Source organism: Grampus griseus, assembly GCF_964374135.1.
Source record: "Grampus griseus genome assembly, chromosome: 16".
Classification (NCBI taxonomy): domain Eukaryota; kingdom Metazoa; phylum Chordata; class Mammalia; order Artiodactyla; family Delphinidae; genus Grampus; species Grampus griseus.
Window position 1 is genome coordinate 8,322,277 of NC_139010.1, and position 15,665 is coordinate 8,337,941.

Here is a 15,665-nt window from a genome sequence, read left to right on the forward strand (position 1 = left end):
CGAGGCCTTGCCCCTGAGAACTGCAAGACCCGCAACGCCCCGCGCCTACGTGAGACAGGGAAGGGGGGGAGGGAAAGGGGGCGGGGCGACAAAGCAAAGGGGGAGGCGGCAACGACGCCTGCGCAGTGTGAGCGGGATGGCGCATTTTCTTGCACCGAGCAATGCGGTGTCGCTGGCGGGTGAGGAAGGCGGAGAGTGCTATCGTGAAGTGAGGGGAGGGATTCATGTAGGCATCCGGGGGAGCCTTGTTCTGAACTATAAGGTGGGAAGTTGATGCTGGGTACTGCTACTCCCGGACCCCCGGCGTGAAAGTTGTGATATCATCCTCGAACCGTGAGTGGCTGTGGTGGCGGCTGGGGGGAACCCGGATGGGGAGTGAGGGTGGGGGAGGTTGGGAGGCGGAGCTGAGAGGAAAGAAAGAAAGGAGGGTGAGGACCCGGATGCTGAACCGGATTGTGTCTGAATTTTCCATCCTCTCGCTGGAGAAGGGGAGGAGCGGTAGGGGACCCCGCGGAGCGGAAGGGGGCCTCGGGGCGGAGAGGAAGCAGGAACCTTACCGACCCTGCGGGCTCCGCTAGACGGAGTCGGCGTTGGAAGCCCTTCTGCCAAGCCTGTGTGGAAAATATGCCTCGAAGTTATTTAAATTCCCTCCATGTACCTCTCCGGCAATTTACTTCACACCCATCCATCGTCTCCCAGAGTTCGAGTGGAAGGATGCACTCCACGCTTCACAGCCGCGCTTACACTTTGTCGATTTAGCAATTCTGAAAACAGACCCACCCCTTTTTAAAAAATTACTTTGCACGATATTTTCCCTTTTCTGTTCGTGTGCCCGGATTTCGTCCTCTAACGCATTGGAAGGTACTCGGCTTACGTCCCTTCGTTCATTTCGTCTTTCCCACATTTGAACGCCACCGCCTGGTGTGGTCCCTGCCGTCATGAGCCTGAGCCTAGTGAGACAGGCAGGATGGCCACACAAGTCAGTGTGATATTGCAACAGGTGTGAGTGCCGCGAAGGAGAGTTTCGTGGTGATAAGAGAATTGGAAATAGGGAGTTTGCCTTAGGGAGATGAGGGAAGGCTTTCCCGAGGGAGTGAGGATCCAGCCGAGAGTGGCAGGGTTAGCGGGGGTTAACTACGGAAAGAACATTCCAGAGAGAAAGAACATCACGTTGGAAAGCCTTCTTCCAGGAGGGAGCTTTTTAAACCATGAGGAGCAGCTGGGCCGGGGGTGGGAGGGCGCGGGGCTTGGCTGTCCGAACCTGATACGCTATGTTAGGGAGTTTTGTTCTTATCTAAGAGCCATGGGATAACTTCGGAGGGTTGCCAGTCAGAAGGGAGATAGGACCAGATTTGAATTTCGAAAAGGTCACTGGCTAAAGAGTAGAGGACCAGGGGAATATTGCTTCAGTAGTCCAGACGGAGGAGAGAATCTGATTTTGTGTTAATTAATATTCATCGTGTGTTGTTTGAACAAATGTAAAGCAGTTTCCCAGTTTTGAAAATGAGTAGTTTCAGACTCTCACAGAGGCATCCTGTGGTGGTTCGTTCTAAAAGTAGATTAGACACAACATTGTAAATCAACTATACTTCGGTAAAATAGTTTAAAAATTAATTACTTTTAGAAAAGTAAATTAGTAGAGTTCATGTAACACATTAATGCCTTTTTATATTCGGGTCCAGTATGTGATAGCTGAAATTTCTAGGTGTGATAAATTGGAGTCTTTTGGGTTAAAAAAGAAGAAAAGAAAAAGAGCCAAATCAGAGTATATGCCACAGTAATGTAGAAACCCTCAGACTCTTCAGAAGACAGGAAACTTTAGTTTTCAGTACCTAGCAAAATTGAGGCTTCTGTGTTTTCCCACTGTTGAGAATACTTGCATACAAACATTATCTGGGGAAGGAACATTAATTGATTTATTTGTTAAGTGAGTAGTCTTAAACTTACCAGAGTGAGCAAAGGAAAGAATGATTTTTTTAAAGTTCATAACTAATATTTTCAGTCGAACAAGACATCAACCAGCTAAGCCCTAAGAATTGAAACAGATTAGCGCTGAAAATCTGTCTAGTGGCGTATTGTTACTGATACAGAGACAAAAGAGAATTATTGAAAGTTGGTCTTACTGATTTTTAAGTTAAGTCACATGTGTTCTGGAGGCTGTGAAAAAGATAAACATAATTTTCTCAACCTAGTTGGGAAGAGATGGCTACTAACTGGTTTAAATAGAACAGTATATGAGATGCTTTTTTAAAATTCTACTTTTAATTCTGTTCAATAATCTTTTAACCTAAGTGATTATTCTTCCTGTGCATCATCTTCTTTTCTTTCTTTAATCTCTTAAGAATAAGATAATCTGTGTCAAACTTTAAACAGTATAGGTAATAGGTTACTAAACTGGTATTTGGATTATTTCAAAATATTTTCTGAACTTTTTTCCCTTGCAACATACTTAACATTAATTGTTGGTCAAGGCAAATGTAGAAGAAAATACAGAAAATACACTTTTCAGTCTTTTAGGCTCATGATCCTAGAGACCAAATCATTGTCCCAAGAAGCAAAAGAAAGTAGACAAAGGTGAGAAACCTTCTGAAGTGTGCCAATTAGAAATGAAAACTCCCTCCCATCCCTCCAAAAAGAGAAAAAAACAACAAAAACAGTAATGAAGACTCCTAATAAGAGGACAAACAAAAATAGCAATAGGTATTTACAAAGAAATAGTAGAGATTCAATAGTAAAGGGGGATTCTAGGAAAACTGAGTGATGTTCTAGGAAATATTGAAGTAAATATAAAATTCAGAATAATAAGTCACTACAGGGGAATATTTTTAATAATATAATTGCACTCAAGTAAACGCATGTCTTAATCAGAATGTCGAAAATTGATTGATTGTGAAGAAAATGCAGAATAGGATTTTCTCCTTATATTTTAAATACACAGTTGACCCTGAACAACATGAGTGGGAACTGCTGGGCTCCACTTATACATGGATTTTTTTTTTAATAAATACATACTACAGTATTACATGATTTGCACTTGGTTGAATCTGTGGCTGCAGAAGATTTTCAGTTGTGTGTGTGTGTGCGGAGGGGGGGTGTTGGTGCCCCTAACCCCGCTGTTGTTTAAGGGTCAAATGTATAAAACCTACTCTTTTTTTTTTTTCCTGCGGTACACGGGCCTCTCACAACAGTGGCCTCTCCTGTTGCGGAGCACAGGCTCTGGATACGCAGGCCCAGCGGCCATGGCTCACGGGCCCAACCACTCCGCGGCATGTGGGATCCTCCCGGACCAGGGCACGAACCCATGTCCCCTGCATCGGCAGGCGGACTCTCAACCACTGCGCCACCAGGGAAGCCCCAAAACATACTCATTTTAATGCTCTTAGAAAAAAAAGTATGTTTATTAATTTACGTGATCAGTCAAGTATAGAAGTATCTAATTCTGTTGTTGCCTTTCGATGTTGATGTCAACAATTTAAGCCTTTTATGGTTGATAAAATAGGAACGGCTTTTAGTGTAAGTTTTGTAACTAAGGAAACCACTTAAAATCCAGGTGAACACCTTGACCAATATAATCACTTAAATGAAGACTTTGTTTTTTTTTTAAAGAGATATAATATACATATCATATAGTTTACCCATTCAAAGTATTCAACTCAGTGTGTTTTGTTATATTCACAAGGTTGGGCAACCAGCACCACAATCTAATTCTGGAACATTTTGATCTCCCCAAAAAAAAGAACCCCATTAGCAGTCACTCTCTCTTCCCCCCACCCCAGCCCTATGCAATCATGAGTCTACTTTCTGTCTCTATAGATTTGCCTGTTCTGAACATTTCATATAAATGGAATCATATAATATGTGACCTTTTGTGACCATCTTCCTTCACTTAACATAATGTTTTCAAGATTTCATAGGTGTAGAGTTTTCATTTAAAACCAAACTGAAAGTTTACCTTTACTACAACACCTTGAAATACAAATACAAATTCCTTTGTACTTTGATACTCAGATAATTTAGTTAACTACATCATCTTTATGTTTCTCCTTTTTTACAGATCAGCTTTGAAATTAAAAAACAATGGAGAAGACTCAAGAAACAGCCCAAAGAATTCTTCTAGAACCTTACAAGTACTTACTTCAGTTACCAGGTAACAGTTTAGTTACAGTACATATAGGGTCATCTATATAAAGTAATCGTCATTTAAATATTAGCATACAGAAAAGGTTAGAATTGCCAGCTCTTGAGAGTTTCTGTTTTCTATTTTGTAAGAAGATACACATGAGGAAAATAATAATAAACTTTTACAACTTTTTGTTCTTAAAAGGGATGTTTTTGAGGCACCCCTTAAAAAATATCCAATTTTATAACATAACTAAAAACATAAAAACACTTAAAACATTTGAGTATCTCATTAGAAGTTTTTTTCTTTATGCATGCCACACATTCCTATTCCCTACTCTTTAGATATTAGGGGATGATCTGCCAATTTGTGAAACAAGAAGAAGCTTCACTTAACTTTCCTGTTCAGGTTTTCCATTATCACATACACTGCATTTCTTATACTACTAGTTCCTTTAAGAAACAAATAGTAAAGCATCCAAAGCACATTACTTGGAAGCATAGCCCACATTATTCCTATATAAAGATGAGTCACTTGAACATGGCTTCCTAAAGAAACACCTGCCTAATCATATGTATGTGCTTGTTTTATTTTGCTCTTTTTTTTTTTTTAAGCTTTTCTGGGAAATGATAGTAGCAAAGAAAAACTCATGCATGTGATAAGCGTGGCTTCTTGTAATAAAGCTTCATGTATAAACCAGTTACTAGGGCTTCCCTGGTGGCACAGTGGTTGAGAGTCCGCCTGCCGATGCAGGGGACACGGGTTCGTGCCCCGGTCCGGGAAGATCCCACATGCCGCGGAGCGGCTGGGCCTGTGAGCCATGGCCACTGAGCCTGCGCATCCGGAGCCTGTGCTCCACAATGGGAGAGGCCACAACAGTAAGAGGCCCGCATACCGCAAAAAAAAAAAAAAAAAAAAACTAAAAGGTGATAAGTTGGGACTTCCCTGGCAGTCTGGTGGTAAGGACTCTGCACTTTCACTGCTGAGGGCCCGGGTTCAATCCCTGGTCAGGGAACTAAGATTCCACAACCTGCGCAGCATGGCTCAAAAAAAAAAAAAAAAAAAAAAAAAAGGTGATAAGTTGACAACTATAGAAACCCATTTAGCCCATAGTGTGGCTCAACTGTAGTGATGATCTCAATCACAAAAAGGTTGTCATTTCTGTTCTAAAGTGCACACTTTTCTCGTTGAGCACTCCTCAATGGCATTTCTATTCTTGAGTCTGGGGAGGATAAGTACTGTTGTCTGAAGCCAGAAGAGTGGTAGCTCCCTTCCTCCACCTTGGAAACCATCATGATTAGTGTCATTTCTATTCTGGCAGACCCTCATGGAGACATACTTGTTAATGTCAATGCTTCAAAAGAATGGAGGAGAGACAAGCAGAGAATGCAAGGGAAAAGTTGCCTACTGTTTAAGAAAAAGCCAAGAGACTGCTTTTGAGTGACATTTATTCAGCAGCCAGTAACTTTACTTATTTTAGAGTCTCATATTGAGAAAGGTAGCACTATTTCTCTTGTACTCTTCCCACCTATTGCTGGACTTATTTTGTTACACGCTGACAAACACTGGTTGGAACTGGGCTACCATAAAACATGCCAGTTACCAGTGATGACAAGTGTCCAACTAGCACCACCCAGCGTCTCTGCTCCACTACTGTGCAGAACAAGGACTGCTTGTAGTTACATTTTAACAGTAATGCTTACCTGTGTAATGAACTACCTCTGTTAACTTTTTTTTAATCCTCATTATTTGGAAGTAATGTTTTAGGCCGTTAGATAACATATTTAAGACTCTCATTAGGTATCCCATCCTTTTATTTTTCAAATCAAATATACTCCTGCACCCATGATAGAATAGAACCTCAAAAGAGTTTCCTAAAGAAAGAGGAAACTGTGTTATGCATAAACTATTTTTCACAGAGAGCTTCAGAGTTACTAAAGTGACTTAAAGATGGGCCAGGCCATTTATTCTATTGTAAAGTTAATCTTGCTGAAAAGATGTTATAATAATTAATAATTGTTGATATTAGGATATTCTGAAATTAGTGAAGTAGAATGACTTTTATTTATGTTTCTTTATTTACTCTAGTGTAGAAGTGTAGGTCCCCAGGCCTTTGCAGTGGGAGGTGGAGGGTGGGTTTTGAAATGGAGGAAGAAGAGGGCCTGCAGAAAGGGAGTCAGTAACATTAAAGTCTTAAAAAAGAAACAGTAATTACTGTAATATTAAAATAAAACCTGAGGGGACTTCCCTGGCGGCGCAGTGGTTAAGAATCCACCTGCCAATGTAGGGGACACGGGTTCGAGCCCAGGTCCGGGAAGATCCCACATGCCGCGGAGCAACTAAGCCCGTGTGCCACAACTACTGAGCCTGCGCTCTAGAGCCCGTGAGCCACAACTACTGAAGTCCTTGCACTTGCGCTCTAGAGCCTGTGCTCCGCAACAAGAGAAGCCACCACAGTGAGAAGCCCACGTGCCGCAACGAACAGTAGCCCCCGCTCACCGCAACTAGAGAAAGACCATGAAGCAAATGAAGACCCAACACAGCCATAAATAAATATATACATACATACATACATACCTGAGTACCTGTAAGTTAAGCCATTTATTGTACTGTTTTCTAAATACATTCTGAAGTGAAGGGGAAAATGTGCCTGCACATTGATTCTCTGTTCTTCATCTTCTTCTTTTTTAAGGTGATAGGGTTACTTTGCACAGTTATGCCTTCTCAGTATAGCCCAGATTGACCTTGGTCAAACTGGAAAGTAAATCAGAAGGATAAAGGATATAATTGCTACTCAGACCACATTCTAAAGGCTAGTAGACAGAGGATACTGCTTCCAGAACCCTAAGAGATCCTTCCCTTTTAGACTTCTCACAGAAAGTGAAACTTTGTTCCATTTGGGTATGTGATGAGGGTGTGTGTATTCATTTGTTTGGCTGATTGGTGCAGAGAAAACACAGATAGGACTCAGAAAATACTGTTTTTGTTCACTGAAACTTTATGTAACTATTTTCCTGAAACAATCTGAAATTAGGGTGTAACTGTGCATTCGCTTTAGCAGGAAGCTCATAGAAAGAACATTTTTATTAAATGAACTGGCTGTGGTTTTTATCTACCGTTCCTTTATATTTGGGCTAAAATGACTTCTAATGGTGACTACTACCCAAAGACCTCTCTTGAGCTTTCTGTGTAAGAAAAAGATAATATTGAAAAACTAATGGCCCTAGTCAAAGTAAAGAGATTAACTTTTGACTAAATTCAGGATGTTAAAAGGGAATACTTCATGGAGTGGTAATTCACTTTTTGATAGGAAAGAAGCAGAGCTGTCCAGTCTCTAAAATCTTAATATAAAGGAATGGTAGATAATTTTAAGAGGTAACTCTATAAGGTAATTCAATAGCAAAGTACATTTACTTTAAAATACCTATATTTGGGCTTCCCTGGTGGCGCAGTGGTTGAGAGTCCGCCTGCCGATGCAGGGGACATGGGTTCATGCCCCGGTCCGGGAAGATCCCACATGCTGCGGAGCGGCTGGGCCCGTGAGCCATGGCCACTGAGCCTGTGTGTCCGGAGCCTGTGCTCCGCAACAGGAGAGGCCACAACAGTGAGAGGCCTGCGTACCACAAAAAAAAAAAAAAAAAAAAAAAAAAATTCCTTTCAGTTACATTGTATATTGGACTAGTAAGTTACAAAAAAGAAAAAGGAACTATCCAAAACCATCCATTTGATGTTAGAGGAAAGTATAGTAAAAAGGAAAACTAAAAGGAAAACAAAAACAAAAAAATACCTATAGTTATATATTGAATTGATAAACAACGAGGTCCTACCGTATAGCACAGAAAACCATATTCAGTATCCTATGATAAACCATAATGGAAAAGAATATTTTAAAAGAGAATGTGTATATATGTATAACTGAATCACTTCGCTGTACAGCAGAAATTAACACAACATTGAAAATCAACTACATGTCAAAAAAAAAAAATACCGATAGCCTCTGAAGTGGATGGTGTTAATTAACTGCCACTAACTAGACTGGCTCCCTTTTCAAAAGAATGAATTAGATCATAATTCCCTAAAAGCACATTCCATATTACTCAGCCATAAAAAGAAACAAAATTGAGTTATTTGTAGTGAGGTGGATGGACCTAGAGTCTGTCATACAGAGTGAAGCAAGTCAGAAAGAGGAAAACAAATGCTGTATGTTAACACATATATATGGACTCTTAAAAAAAAAAAATGGTTTTGAAGAACCTAGGAGCAGGACAGGAATAAAGGACAAGGGGAGGGGGAAGGGTAAGATGGGAAGAAGTGAGAGTGGCATTGACATATATACACTACCTAATGTAAAATAGATAGCTAGTGGGAAGCAGCCGCAGAGCACAGGGAGATCAGCTCGGTGCTTTGTGACCACCTAGAGGGACGGGATAAGGGAGGGTGGGAGGGAGACGCTAGAGGGAGGGAATATGGGGATATACGTATGCATATAGCTGATTCACTTTGTTATACAGCAGAAACTAATACAGCATTGTAAAGCAATTACACTCCAATAAAGATGTTAAAAAAAAAAATTCCATTCCAAAACTGTTGATATAAGTTAAGATGAAAGGAGTGAGCTTACTGATGGGTCCCTGGAGTCCTAGAACTCTCTTTTGCCTGCCCTAATTTTAAAAGGTTGTGCATTTTAGGATATGAGTTTTGGTGGAGGGAGGTAGTAGGGCCCAGCAGTGGAAGACAAGCTCTACAGTAGATAATGGATTGGTGGGGCTGGATTTGTCAAGTTTTATTAGTTTCACAGGAAGTTTCTGAATGTGTTTCTTGTAATTAAAAATATTAATTTATTGCCAAATTTTATTCTTTAAATGCAGGTAAACAAGTGAGAACCAAACTTTCACAGGCGTTTAATCATTGGCTAAAAGTTCCAGAAGACAAGCTACAGGTATTTAGGCAATTCTAACCTTATTCTTAATCTCTAAGAAATTAATAGATATCATGTAAAAATACTCCTAGCTCTTAATTCAGTTTAATGATCATACATATCTTACATTGAGGTTGCTAGATAATAACTAGTTGTAAAAACTAAGGCACCTGACACTTTGATTATCTGTTAATATACATTAAGTATTTATAAGCTCTTTTGAATAATTCAAATAAAATGAAATTTTTCAATTGTATTTCTTGTTAGATTATCATTGAAGTGACGGAAATGTTGCATAATGCCAGTTTACTCATCGATGATATTGAAGACAACTCAAAACTCCGTCGTGGCTTTCCAGTGGCACACAGCATCTATGGAATTCCATCTGTCATCAATTCTGCCAATTATGTATATTTTCTTGGCCTAGAGAAAGTCTTAACCCTTGATCACCCAGATGCAGTAAAGCTTTTTACCCGCCAGCTTTTAGAACTCCATCAGGGACAAGGCCTGGATATCTACTGGAGGGATAATTACACTTGTCCCACTGAAGAAGAATATAAAGCAATGGTGCTGCAAAAGACAGGTGGACTATTTGGATTAGCAGTAGGTCTCATGCAGTTGTTCTCTGATTACAAAGAAGATTTAAAGCCACTACTGAATACACTTGGGCTCTTTTTCCAAATTAGGGATGATTATGCTAATCTACACTCCAAAGAATATAGTGCAAACAAAAGCTTTTGTGAAGATCTAACAGAGGGAAAGTTCTCATTCCCTACTATTCATGCTATTTGGTCTAGGCCTGAAAGCACCCAGGTGCAGAATATCTTGCGCCAGAGAACCGAAAATGTAGATGTTAAAAAATACTGTGTACATTATCTTGAGAACGTAGGTTCTTTTGAATACACTCGGAATACTCTTAAAGAGCTTGAATCTAAAGCCTATAAACAAATCGATGCATGTGGTGGGAACCCTGAGCTAGTAGCTCTAGTAAAACACTTAAGTAAAATGTTCAAAGAGGATGAATAATATTAAGCCATTCTTGATTAGGCCTGATAGCTTAGTTGACTTTTTTTTGTCTTTTAGCCTATTACATTTTTTAAAATTTGGACCAATCTGTTAGTATCCAAAAACTGAGTGATAGTGGTGATGTGAGTGAGGTTGTTTCAATATAGAATCCCCGTGTACAGATAATCATAGTACCAAGTTGAAGGAATCGAAAGGAGCCACATTTAAATGAGTCTAATTTGAATGTCAGAATGTGCTGTGTTAGGACGTTGTGGCCGACTCTGCCATGCATGTTCTGTTGATTCTGTCAATAAAGAAGACTTCAGCTCCAGGAATTTTTATCCACATACTTCCTAACTGTACTGTACGGGCAGTTCACAATACATCTACCCCATTTCCAAGCCATTGACTACTTGGGACCAGTTTCTATAGCTAGCTGGCCCGAAGACCACAGGAACTCCTCTTTCTTCCTAAATGTCGTTGCTTAGAATAGCTCATTCTCCTCCCTGGAAACTCCCTTAGTGAAGTCTTCCATGAGAAAGCTGACAGTGACAAGCAGTAAGCATTCTGGGCCTCTTTTCCTTTCTCCCAACCCAGCAAATTCTGCTGTTTATTTAACCAAGGAGTCTCCACTGAATGAAATTTACACACTAGCCCAAGTTCTTTTTCCTTCTAATGTAACTTGTGCCTCAAAACTAATTAGTATCTGGGTACAGCAGTTATCTTTCCATTTGTGGGGGGAAAAAAGGTACATGGAAAAAGTATTTTAGGAAGGAGCCTTTAAACCATTTTATGCTGTCTTTATCATTAGTAGTAAAAATCATAAAAGCTGTTTGCTCACAAGTACAAAAGCTGGGGGAACTGTCCTTTTCCTTCCCACCCGCATCGTTAACCCCTCTGTAGGCAGTTGGTGCTTGAATGGAAAAGGAAGTAGGCATCTTTAACCTCTATGATTAAAGGAAAGAAAAGTGTTAACCTGAGAGCTACTGCCTGACTGAAAATTAGCCAAAGGCTATACTATCAGGCACAGTTAGCTTTATAGTGCCTTAACCCTGACTATCCCTTTTGTTTCATTTTAGGCCCTCAGCCCCTGGAGCCATCTTATGGCACAAGAGGTATGAAAAAAGAGACCCTGATTTCTGTATGAGAAGTGTCACTGACATCCCAGAATGAAAGTTTGTACTTCTCAGTAGCATTACATTTTGCTTGATTGGTTGTACAGTGTGTTATCTTAAATCAAACCACCATATTTTTGTATGAGAAATTCTCACCAAAATACTCAATCTAAATCTTTTTTGAAAAGTTCGGTATTGCCTTTACTTTTAGAATAATTTGAATCTTCCGTTTTAATTGATCCAAGGAAACCTCTTCTGAAAATCATACATGTTTGTGTTATACTATGGATATTTGAACTTTGTTTTTATGAACCTGTAACAAACTTGATATTAAAAAAGATCTAATGCTAACTATATAGACAGAAATGAAGTTATTTACCTATAAGTATAATGATTGCTTAAGTAGATTATTTCTTAGCTAATCAAATTAATTTTGGCCTGGTGCTACTCATTATTCTTTTCGCATTTTTTTTATTTTTTAAATTTATTTTTGGCTATGTTGGGTCTTTGTTGCTGCACGCGGGCTTTCTCTAGTTGTGGCGAGTGGGGGCTACTCTTTGTTGCAGTATGCGGGCTTCTCATTGCAGTGGCCTCTGGCTCCAGGCACACGTGGGCTTCAGTAGTTGTGGCACGTGGGCTCAGTAGTTGTGGCTCGCAGGCTCTAGAGCGCAGGCTCAGTAGTTGTGGCACACAGGCTTAGTTGCTCAGTGGCATGTGGGATCTTCCTGGACCAGGGATTGAACCCATGTTCCCTGCATTGGCAGGCAGATTCTTATCCACTGTGCCACCAGGGAAGTCCTCTTTTGTCATTTTTATCTTGCCTTTCAGTGACAGAAATGCTTGGCATTGAATTGGGGACTTATAAAAAGAGTTATGTATTAAATCATCAAAAATCTATTCTTTTCACTTGAACCATAGTCATGATGGTTAATACAGAAGAAGATCAAATTGATTTTCTTTGTTGGCAAAATCAAAAGAATGAAGGCTAGTTATGTTGCTATAAATGACTTTCAGACCTCAGCAAGATTTTAAGTACATCAGCTCTTCTCTTATTCCACTCTGTCAACTTCCTTACTTGACTTCCTTCTCTTCTTAACCTATAACCTATAGTCGTTCACTTCAGGGAGCCTTTCAAGAGCTTTCTCGGATCACTTTCCTCCTTTCCTTAGGCCTCTCTCATCCTGCCAGTTCCCAATCTTGCGTGAATCCAACGGTCCACGTGCTTTGCTCCTCCCACGTTGCTAAGTGCTGCTGGGGAACGTTTTCACAACTGCTATAGCCATTGCAAATTAATGTATTAAAACCTCAGTAGCCCTTTTATTTTTCATCTAATCCTGATGGAGGTTTAAAATGTGTCAATCTAGGGACTTCCCTGGTGGCGCAGCTGAGAATCCACCTGCCAATGCAGGGGACACGGGTTCAATCCCTGATCCTGGAAGATCCCACATGCTGCGGAGAAGCTAAGCCCGTGTGTCACAGCTACTGAAGCCCGCGCGCTTAGAGCCCGTGCTCCGCAACAAGAGAAGCCACTGCAATGAGAAGCCTGCGCACCGCAACGAAGAGTAGCCCCCGCTCGCCGCAACTAGAGAAAGCCCGTGCGCAGCAACGAAGACCCAACACAGCCAAAAATAAATAAATTTACAAAAAAATTAAAAATAAATGAGATTTGTCAATCTAGCATTCCCCCCTCCTCCATTCTTCTCCTGTTAAATGTAAATTCTTCTAACCTTCCTCCCCTATGCTTCTTTAGGTCTGCCTTTCGTCTCAAGAAAAGTTGTTTGTCCTCCTGCCCTAGACCAAACAAGCTCTCCTGTTTTTGATTCCCTCTTTCTGCCTCTTGAGGGCCTTATTTTATTCCCTGCCTTATATCCTCAAGATTTATCCATTGGCTCCGTTTTAATCAGCACTGAGAGGAAGGAAAGAGGGAAGAAAATGTATATTTGTGAAGGACCTATTAGGTACCACTGTTTTATGTTTTTTCTTCAAGCATTTACTGAGCAGAGCCAGGACCTTGAATACAGGTCAGAGCACTTTGCTCTTCTGTACTGTTGGCCTCCCATTCTAAATGCACACTTAAATATGTTTAAAAGTTTAGAAAGCACTGGTCTATTGTAATGTACTAAACAGCTTCCTTCCTATAATCTCTACCCACTCCAGTCTATCCTTCACACTCCAACCAAAGTTGTCTTTCCAAAGCACAAATCTGATTATGTCGTTCCCATGTTTTAAATTCTCTGAATCCTCAATACTGCCACCTGTAAATTCCTTGGCAGAGTCTATAAGGCTTTCCAAAATCTGATCTCCAAACGACTTCAACCATATTTCCTAATATTTTACTCTCCCCACACACGTTATACTCTGCCAGAAAATAACGTTCGTCATTGCTGAGACACTATTCTGTTTTTCATTCATTTCATTTAGAATACTTCTTGAGTGCCTATAAGCTAAATCCTTTGCTAGGCTTTGGAGATAGAAGAGTGATAGACACTATCTCTTAGCCTTATGTGATTTTTTTGTAATGGAGACTGGGAAGTAAGTAGCCAATTATTAAACAGTATTGTTAGTGCTGGAATCAGGGCCCCTAATTTCTTGTTTACATGTCTGCTTCTCCCATTGGATTAGAAACTCATTAAGGGCAAGGACTGTGACTTACCCTCCTCTTCTCAGTAGCACTTAATAAATACTTGTGAATGAATAAATCTACTTGAAACTAATCTCCCACCTCTCAAGGGTTCCATTAAATATGATGTATGTGAAAAGATATCATAAACTTCAAATGTTAGCTTTTATGTTAATGTGGTTCTTCTCCCTCTAATTCTTTCCCTAATGATTCTTACTCAATGTTTTCCCTTCTGAAAGCATTCTTAGACTGTTTACTTTCAGTTTTGTCCATAATTACCATTGTATCAAAACCCTGACCTCCTCATATTGAAGTCCTGTATTTTAACTGTTCATCTGAGTTTTCTGTTATCAGCTTTAAATCATATTTAAAACCAACTTATACCTCCCTCCCTGTCCCTTTACCAAGCCAAATAATGGAATGAAACCACTTCTACCCCCGCCTCTTCTATCACCATTGTCATTCTTAAAGTGATCCAGGAGTGTCTTTATTTCTTACCCTTGCCTCCTATCCAGTCCTCCTAAGTCCTATAGACTTGTCCTTTGAGATATCTCTTATCCCTCCCTTACTTTCCCTTCTCACTTCCTTTTCATTTTCACTGTGGCACTTAGAACAGCCTTTATTGCCATACATGCAGGGCTGATATTTGGTGGCTGGAATACAGAAAAGGACTCGTGATAATGAACCCTACAATAATATGAACTCAGAATACAATTGGCATTTGGCTTCTCAACCTCCCACCACCTCCAGTTGGCTAACTGCACACTTACTTGGTTATCTCATTAAATCTTGTAATAATGCAACCTCAGCTTTTATGTGATTGACTATATTGGACCTTACAGTTGTATGGCATAATTTTACTATACTCTTGGTAAAGATTATAATAGTATGTGCAGTAAGCAAAAATCTAATACAAATTTCCATATTAACCCATTAGTTAAAGTTAATTGTGTAGAATGTTTAATGGGCATCTTGTCATAGAGATATCTGGGAAACATCTGCAGCACTACCTGCCTTGTCATGCATGTTGTTTATAAAGCACTCTATGCTTTAGGAGAATGACCCATTTATTTTCTTTGAATTATATTTGTTACTGTACAGAAAGAAAAATATATCTGAAGAATTGAAAATTGGTATAGTGGATAATGGAAGCTATTTAGACCTCAATGGGCAAAGCAGTACTAATGGTAAGCTACAAAAGTAATTTGTAAATCTTACCTAAACTTGTAAAGTCACATAATAGAAATTGCAAAATGAGAATAGTTAAATATTTGAAAAGTAAAAAATTTAAAAAGATTTAGCTTTAGTAAATTATATTCTAACAGCTGTCCATATTTTACAAGAAAGAAATGATTTATTAAAGTTGACAGATAAAGTCAAAAAGTCAATTAAACTAAAGGAAACTGAAAATGAAGCAGAAGGTTATTGAAACAAATAATGATAAGCCCTTTGAAACAAAACAAAGTAGCTATCCTAAGAGGCAAACTAATAGATTTTCTAATATGGTTTATGAAAATGCATTTGTGGTTTGATAACAGACACGAAAGCATAATTTTTTTTAAGTTCAATATATTGAATCCTGAAACCTGGCCAATTTAAGTTTGTAAAGCTCTGGATCGAAGAAGAACAAAAATAAAATGACAGCATTCACTAAATGACTTAGCACTAAAGATATAAAATATATAATTTTGGACACTATTATAAGGCTTAGAAGAATGTTGAATATACTTCCTGGTAGTTCCGAGGAAACCAGGAGAGGATTCAGCAAAAGAATGTTATTAATATTGGGAGAAATTTTCAATTTATTGAGACCAGAAGTCACCTATGACTGTCAATTTATTCATTTTATTTTTTTTGGCCACACTGCGTGGCCTGTGGGATCTTAGT

General features: G+C 39.5%; 1 protein-coding gene across 7 annotated transcripts; it reads left to right on the top strand.

Annotated features, from left to right (window-relative positions):
• Nucleotides 1-130: 130 nt before the first annotated feature.
• GGPS1 (geranylgeranyl diphosphate synthase 1) lies at nt 131-13,461 on the top strand. Of its 7 annotated transcripts, none has more exons than XR_014297890.1 (6): nt 141-333; nt 4,055-4,147; nt 8,989-9,059; nt 9,306-10,601; nt 11,123-11,158; nt 12,523-12,617. XR_014297890.1 is itself a non-coding variant. In XM_082673919.1 (6 exons), exons 2-6 carry the CDS (start codon nt 4,078-4,080, stop codon nt 12,544-12,546), a joined length of 537 nt encoding a protein of 178 aa, XP_082530045.1. In that variant the 5' UTR covers nt 141-333; nt 4,055-4,077; the 3' UTR covers nt 12,547-13,461. The 7 variants fall into 7 exon arrangements, 5 of the variants coding, with proteins under 5 accessions (XP_082530043.1, XP_082530045.1, XP_082530044.1 ...); XM_082673919.1 differs by having other exon boundaries at nt 9,306-9,641; nt 12,523-13,461; XM_082673918.1 differs by having other exon boundaries at nt 9,306-9,621; nt 12,523-13,461.
• The last annotated feature ends 2,204 nt before the right edge of the window (nt 13,462-15,665 follow it).

What these genes read in the sequence shown, in the direction of transcription:
- GGPS1 (XM_082673917.1), top strand. Translation starts at nt 4,078, where the DNA reads ATGGAGAAGACTCAAGAAACAGCCCAAAGAATTCTTCTAGAACCTTAC. An exon ending in GTACTTACTTCAGTTACCAG is followed by an intron (nt 4,148 to 8,988) that starts GTAACAGTTTAG and finishes CTTTAAATGCAG; the next exon opens with GTAAACAAGTGAGAACCAAA. An exon ending in TTCCAGAAGACAAGCTACAG is followed by an intron (nt 9,060 to 9,305) that starts GTATTTAGGCAA and finishes ATTTCTTGTTAG; the next exon opens with ATTATCATTGAAGTGACGGA.